At 46.3% G+C, this 8153-nt stretch overlaps 1 protein-coding gene across 1 annotated transcript; it reads left to right on the plus strand.

The window, feature by feature from the left end:
* The first annotated feature begins 1328 nt into the window (after positions 1-1328).
* On the plus strand, positions 1329-2787 carry LOC117835850 (inositol-tetrakisphosphate 1-kinase 1). Its single transcript, XM_034715164.2, has one exon. It carries the CDS (start codon positions 1430-1432, stop codon positions 2471-2473), a length of 1044 nt encoding a protein of 347 aa, XP_034571055.1. The 5' UTR covers positions 1329-1429; the 3' UTR covers positions 2474-2787.
* The last annotated feature ends 5366 nt before the right edge of the window (positions 2788-8153 follow it).

Consider the following 8153-nt stretch of genomic DNA (forward strand, 5'->3'; position numbering starts at 1 on the left):
TTGCTACGATGTAGATTGAGCATTACCTTGACTACCGTACCATATTAGAATATGCTTCTCCAACCTATCTTCTGTTGCAGATATTAACAATGCTAACTATCTATAATCTCCTACACATATACTTTGTAGTTAAATGGTAGAAAAGATTTCATTTATTGTTAGCATAGAGTTTGTTTCCGTCCCCTATAAAATACCTACTGATGAGGACAACACAAACCTTGCCAAACTTCTCACAATGGCTTTTGCCCTTTTATAAGGAAAAAATTAATAATTTGTGTACTACCATAACTTAAGTTAACAAAAGACTTAAACGACTATACTTTTTTTATGTTTTGAAAAAGAGTAAAGTGCATGACTGGTCCTTAAACTTATCTAGCTGTGTCACCTAGGTCTCTTTACTCTCAAAATGCATATCTAGCTCCTTAAACTTGGGCTCAAAATGCAGATCCTTATACTCTCAAAATGCAGATCTTACTTCCTAAACTAGGCTTCGTGTGTCATATAGTCCCTAAACTCTTGAAATGCAGTGTCATCCCACTAATAAACTATTATAAGACCAAATTTTATGCTTTCGAGCAAGCCACAACTTTCATTGGCGCACATTTCATGACTTGTTTAATTGTCCCTTTAGCTTCTTCCAATATTCATCCAATAATTTATCTTATAAATCCTTGAGTGCAACTCCGAGTTATTACTCAAATTTGAACAATCTTCTAAGAATGATAGAGCACGTTTGTAATGCTAGTTAAGATATTGCCTTCGAAGTAAAAGGTCATCAATCTTTCTGGATTCAGCACAACAATATTTTTCACACATGTTGAGCTGAAATTCACTTTATTTAACCATAATTAAATTACATCTATGTAAAAGTATTTTTTATCAATTTAAGTGAGATGAAAATGCTTTTAGAGAGTATATAGACCTAGATGACACCTGAAGCTAAGTCTAACGGATTAAATATGCATTTTGAAAGTATATGGATACCCGAGCCTAAATTTAGAAAGATAGATATGCATTCTAAGAGTATGAGAACCTAGGTGATACAACCGGACAAGTTTAAAAGCTCACCATGCACTTTACTCTTTGAAAAAACATCACGCGTATACGATTGATTGATCATCACCATTTTTATGGCTTTCAAATCCTCAACATCCACAATGGTCCAGAGAGGTTACAGTAGTTTAGCACAGTACGATGTTTGTTGTTCACCGGAGTAGTAGTAGGTGAACCAAGTCCAGAGAGAACCCGGTCCACAGGGGGCGCTGCAAAGCGAAAACCGAAAGGCGAGCGGTGGGGGTTGCTTATAAAAGACAAGGCATCACATCCGTGTCGCAGCTTTGCTCGCTTTTAATCCTGCCCCTTTATCCATCGCTACCTAATTCCAACAAATTTCGATCTCCATCGATCGATTCCTCCCGAACCCGACCCCATGGCCTCCGACGCCGCCGCTGCCGCTGCCGCCGACCCCTCCTCCGGCGACACCCACCCCACGCCGCGCTACGCCATCGGGTACGCGCTGGCGCCGAAGAAGCAGCAGAGCTTCATCCAGCCGTCGCTGGTGGCCCGCGCGGCGGCCCGGGGCATGGACCTCGTCCCCGTGGATGCGTCGCGGCCCCTGGCGGAGCAGGGCCCCTTCCACCTCCTCATCCACAAGCTCTACGGCGACGACTGGCGCGCCCAGCTCGAGGCCTTCGCCGCGCGCCACCCGGCCGTGCCCGTCGTCGACCCGCTCCACGCCATCGACCGCCTCCACAACCGCATCTCCATGCTCCAGGTCGTCTCCGACCTCGACCACGCCGCCGACAAGGACCGCACCTTCGGCATCCCCAGCCAGGTCGTCGTCTACGACGCCGCCGCGCTCGCCGACTCCGGCCTCCTCGCCGCGCTCCGCTTCCCGCTCATCGCCAAGCCCCTCGTCGCGGACGGCACCGCCAAGTCCCACAAGATGTCCCTCGTCTACCACCGCGAGGGCCTCGGCAAGCTCCGCCCGCCGCTCGTGCTCCAGGAGTTCGTCAACCATGGCGGCGTCATCTTCAAGGTCTACGTCGTCGGCGGCCACGTCACCTGCGTCAAGCGCCGCAGCCTGCCCGACGTGTCCCCCGAGGACGACGCATCCGCCGAGGGATCCGTCTCCTTCTCCCAGGTCTCCAACCTCCCCACCGAGCGCACCGCGGAGGAGTACTACGGCGAAAAGAGTCTCGAGGACGCCGTCATGCCGCCCGCCGCATTCGTCAACCAGATCGCGGGCGGCCTCCGCCACGCGCTAGGCCTACAACTCTTCAACTTTGACATGATCCGGGACGTCCGCGCCGGTGATCGCTATCTCGTCATTGACATCAACTACTTCCCGGGCTACGCCAAGATGCCTGGATACGAGACTGTCCTCACTGATTTCTTCTGGGAGATGGTCCATAAGGACGATGATGTGGTGGTCCAGGAGGAGAAGGAGAGCAACCATGTCTCCGTGAAATAAGACCAGTGCCATGATTGCAAAACTGCAATTCTTGGATGTCTGGGGACTGCTGCTGGTTCTGGATGCAGAATTTGATCAGGGGATTTAGTTGGGTTTCAACCGGCAGCACGTGGAGGTCCTGCACCCTGCTGTGTAAATCCTTTCTCCTAACTCTTTCCATACCAGTTGTTTAGGTATCTTGCTGTTTTTCTTGGTAAGTCAGTTCATCTAGTTCAGTCTGTTAGAACAAAAGAGAGGGGCAATGGGGCATAACTCAAACCAGAATTCTAATGAGAAATGTGCTCTCGATATGCAAGCATTTTGTTCTTGAGCTATGGATGATTGGCAACCCAATGTCGTCTCTTTTCCTGAAGCTCATGGAATGCAGGTAGCTTCTTTTGTGAAATTCAATTGCCATGTGCTTTCTGTGCCTAATTGGAATTTTTAACATTTTTGGTTAGTTCAAAGCAAGAACCTAGAGAAATGCATCAGTACTACCCATTTATCAGTGATACTGCAGTGGTGATTATGTTCTCATTATAGTGGACCACCATGAATGTTCTTATTTTCATCGAATGCAATGAGTGATAGCTGATGCAACCGTTTGTCCTCTCGATGCAACTGTCTTACTTGCATCCGAAATTGTGAAGAGGAAGCTCTTTGTTATGGCACCAGTTTTATCAACCGCCATTGTTATATCATTGCCCACAAGGTTGAACGTGTGCCATATGAATTACCTGTGCCACTTGTCTGAGTATTTGTTGTTCGAATTTGTTGTAGACCAGAGAAAATACCATATCAATTCACAACAATTAACAGGGTGCACTTGTGCCACTTGTTTTTACCTTTATTGAAATCTTGGCCAATCAGCTTGGATATTATCCGCCAATCTGCATGGGCCGTTACTCTCTATGGTTGGAAAAAAGTTGTGTAACGACAATCTGCACTGGTTGTCCTTCGTAACGCAGATTGTTTTAAGTTGTGTATTCCTACTTTGTCTTATCCGTATTTTGTTGACATAAGCTGATTGATGCACACATCATTCCTTCACATTCTGGTAAGATTCATGTTTATGCTTTCATTATGGGGGTGTGATTGGAGTTGAACAACTAGTATTTTTTCTAGAGGAAATAGTTAGAAAGGATTTAGCAGCCATATTATGTCAACAATAAATAAAAATTCTAGATTGCTAAAAGGGTACTACAACTTTTTATTTGTTTAATCTTCTGAGAGTAATGTAATATTAAAGCTAACAATTGTCCTTGAGAATTTTCTGTATTTTACTCTTGGAGCATGGACTGCAATACTTGACATTCCTGGAGTTGTTGGTATTGTGGACTATGAACTTAAGAGCTTCATTTAGGGGACTGTCATCAAATATGATATTAACAAGCTAACATTATAAATCATTTCTATGAACTCTAGTTTACCATCTCTAGTTTATAATCTTCTTGTGTTCCTTATCAGAATATCAGTTCATCTTTCTATCTTACTTCTGGACCTGAGTCTGTTCTTGCTCACTTTTGCAATGCTTGTGAACCTAATCATGTAAAAAGTTGTGGGGTGAATTTCATATTCCATTTTTGGAGTTATGAACCGGAGTGCACAGTGGCAGCAGTCACTCTTTCAAGTTTTAAGCAACATGGCAGAACATGAGGAAACGGCTTTGCTTGTATGTAGCCGCGAATGGTCCAAACAGAATTTACTTACCAACTTGGCTATTTATCATGCTAGTGCCTTGCTGCATCTTGCCAGCACCTGCCATAAAACTTGATCCCTATATTTTGGAAAGGTGAATGTATCTTGATTTATTTGTGCCAAACTCGGTGGATGCAATTTCACGAACCTGGTTCCCCTGGGTGGCTCAATATCAGTTGCTTCTCTGTTTCCAGCTGTGTGCCTGGCTACCTCTTTGCCCCATGCACCTTTTGTTACTTTCCCCCGTGTGAACAATACGTTTGAAGCCTCAGTTCTGCTTTGGATATGGCAATATGCTCAGGCTCAGTCCCTGTCGCAGATCAATGATCATTGCTGACATTGCGATGGATCCTCCGTTGCTGATGTATTAGTAAACTTTTATAAAGAAGTTTTGAGATGCTTTGTTGAGCATAGTAGTACAGAAAAGAAAGCAATGCCTCCAGGTGCTTTCTTGTGTTCCATTTTGAGCCGAGTTTCGAAGGTGAGAGTGAGTCGAGGCCGACGAATTGTCCTAGAATTCAGTGGTTTCAGGTGGTGATCGGAAACTCAAATTAATCTGTAGCAGCATTTATTTCGTGTTTTACTCCTGATGCCTAGTTATCTTGCAAGTAGGGATGCGTATCTGGTTTCTTATCCGTGATTGGTAGCTCGCAGTCGGTAGGGTCCTGTCTATGTCCCAAAAGCATATGCCATGTTATGAGCATCTCAATATGCTTTGGGCGCATAATTTTTTTATCGAACGTGCTGAGCACATTTTTCATTAAGAAGAAGAGAGTTTGTTTGCAAGAAGAAAAAAGAAGTCGTACGGTTCGAAAGAAGTAACACGAATAACAAGAATAACAACACTCACCACCTAATTGCTAATAGCCCGGCTAACCCACAAAGCCTGCCGAAGCTCGAAGCCTTGCCTCCTCCAGAATGGTGGGAGCTAACGCCACCGGTTGTAGAGCGGATCGGTCATGCACCCGACAGTTCCGTTCCCGCCACAACGACCAAACTAGAGTATCAAACTCTTTCCGACATGGTTTAGGCACCCTCTTTCGAGATTGTAGCCACCATGAAGCGACCGCACCTTCCTCTCGGGGCACTAATGTTTGGAGGTTCACATAAGGAAGAGTGCGTAACCACGTTTCCCAATTATGCACACAACCGGTGAGCAAATGATCTGTAGTTTCCACCTCTTGTGCACATAGAGCACAATCGTCTTTGTCACAGAGCCCATGGCGACGGAGACAGTTAGAAGTCCAACAACGACCATGTAGAAGAGCCATCTGAAGAACTTGCATTTACTCGGAGCCTGAACCTTCCAAAGTTGTTGCGCCCCCAGGAGATGCGACCTGCCCAGGAAAAGTGCTTTATAAGCAGAAGCGGAAGAGAACTCCGCAGATGGCGATCACCTCCATACGAACTTGTCTGGCTACCGGTTTAGAGTCCAACCCTGAAGCAAATCCTATATCCTCAGGTACTGCAGAACGACCTACCGTGAGAGCATACGAGATGTCGTTGATCCAATGTATCGTGAGAGCATATGAGATGTCGCTGATCCAACGTCGATCGGTCAACCCTTCACGCACCGTGTGCTTATTCCTTATGCATAGTGGTATGGCTGCCCAAAGGTTTGATGCTAGAGATTGGATACAACAACGTTGATCCAACGGTGCGACCAGAACAAGGTTTGGGCGCATAATTTTCTCCTCTTCATTCTTTTCTCTGGGCCCTTTTTTTTTTTCATTTGGCTTTGTTGCATCTTATTTTTCCCTCCAGAGTCCAGAGCGGTCTGCTGCTCCTATCCTCCAAATTGGTACACCTCTTCTCTTGGCAGTGTGAAGTGTATCCCCCAGGTTTTAACGGATAACATAAACATATGCGCATGTTAGGAATGTGAGCTCACAGTGCATCTTGTCATCTTGTGTTCTTTGAACTGATCACACAAAAGACTTGGCAAGTTATTATGACTCTGCTGTAGAAGTGTAGAAGCACTGAGCTTCATCTTGTGGGACGACGTTCTCGGCCCATAACCTAGGAACATAAGGCCCAATCGAACAAACATATCTACTTAGCCTTAGCCAGGGGAAATAGCTTTCAAAACATACATGACCGATTGGTCTGATTTACACGATAGCGCTCAGCGGCACGGGTAGTTTGATTTTGCAGAACTGAGCGATAAATTTATTTTATTAGAAATTTTTAATATTATAAATGGGCTTCGTGAGTGGATGCGCGGTTGCAGCCTTGCAGGTATGCCACTGTACCAGGGGAGCGCCGTGAAAACTAAAGGGTAGCAAAGGTTATTGTTATGTGCAGTATCTTTCTTCTTTTAAGACGTGCATAGCACATTTTTTATTAAAAAGAGGAGAAAAATGCATTTACAAAGCGGCCAACCGAGCCACAAGAAAAGAAGAACGGCAGCCCACCGACTTTACATAAACAAGACGAAGAAGGAGAAAACTAAACACCTACTAGATCCTAAGCCGAAACATAGAGTGAATCCCAACAAACCTAGTGCGACCCTAGCGGCATGCCTCCTCCAACACCAAAGGTGCCAAAGTCACAGGTTGAAGTGCCACCCTCTCATGAACCCGACGATTCCGTTCATTCCAAAGCGACCAACCAAACAAGCGAATCAAAGCCTTTCCACTGGACCTTGGCTACTCTTTTCCTCATTTCATCCACCACTCGCTGAATGGCAGTTCGACTTGAGATGTCAACCATTGAAGACCAAAGTATCCTAGAATACAGAACCAAGTCTCACGGCTATGCACGCATCTCATGAGCAAGTGATACATGGCCTCGACCTCTTGAGCGCAAAGAGCATACTCGTCCCTGTCATGCAAGCCATGCCGTCATAGACTGTTAGAAGTCCAGCAGCAACCATTAAGCACTAGCCAGCCAAAGAAACAACATTTCCCCGACGCTTGGACCTTCTAGCGACCTGCACCTAAGAGTTGAGACCAACCAAGAAAGAGGGCGCGGTATGCCGTAGCCGAAGAGAAATCCCCAAAAGGCGACCATTTCTAGATGAATCTATCTGGGTCTGAGCTCAAGTGTTGAGCGCGCATTAAATCCTAGACTTGGAGATATTGTACCATGACCTGCACCGTCCATGCAAGGGAAATGTCACGGACCCAACATCTTCCTATCAGTCCTTCCCGCCCGGTGCGGGAATTTTTGATACGGGACAGAACTGCATGCTAGAGGTAGGGTGCCAATTGTTTGATGGAGCAGCCATTGATCCACCAATCCATCCAAAAAAGGGCGCGAGCACCATCACTGACCTATACAGTTACCGAGGCATCGAAGAATGCTTTGGTCGACCCCTCCACTCTGAAGTTGTAACCTGGCCAAGTTTTGTCACCATCCGTCCTTGCGAGCCAAAGCCAGCACACCTGCAAAGCTAAACCCATAAGCTGGAGGTTTGGGATTCCCAATCCTCCCAGCTCCTTAGGGCAGCAGACGTTTACCCAAGCAATGGTGCACTTGCCCCCTGCGACAACTTCCGTCCCGCACCAAAGAAAGCCTCTAATGAGCTTTTCGATAGCTTGGATTGCCCACGGTGCGACTTCGTCACCATGGGGATGTGGACTGGAATTGTGCAGAGTCGATTGAACTAGGATTAAGCCACCACTTTTGTTAAGCATCCTCCCCTTCCAAGCTGGGATGCGCTTTGTTCGACCATCGGCTGCATAACTGATTTAGGCAGCTTGTGGGTTGATAGAGGCACCCCCAGATAGGTGCAAGGAAACTCCGAGACCTGGCAGCTCAAAGTGTCAACGACGACTCGAATCTGGTCCTCCGAGCAGTGTATCGGAAATACCTTGCTTTTGGTGTAGTTAGCTGCCAGACTAGAGGCTTGCTGGAACAAGGACATGATCTCTCTAATGAGTATGAGATCCCGCACGATCGGTGAAAGAAAAATGACCACATCATCCGCGTACAATGATACTCTCTGCTTAATTGTGGCCGGCCTAAGTGGTTGAAGCATGCCCCTAACCTCGGCCAACTT

This window comes from Setaria viridis, chromosome 9 (assembly GCF_005286985.2).
Source record: "Setaria viridis chromosome 9, Setaria_viridis_v4.0, whole genome shotgun sequence".
In the NCBI taxonomy this organism is placed as follows: Eukaryota; Viridiplantae; Streptophyta; class Magnoliopsida; order Poales; family Poaceae; genus Setaria; species Setaria viridis.

What these genes read in the sequence shown, in the direction of transcription:
- LOC117835850 (XM_034715164.2), top strand. Translation starts at nt 1,430, where the DNA reads ATGGCCTCCGACGCCGCCGCTGCCGCTGCCGCCGACCCCTCCTCCGGC.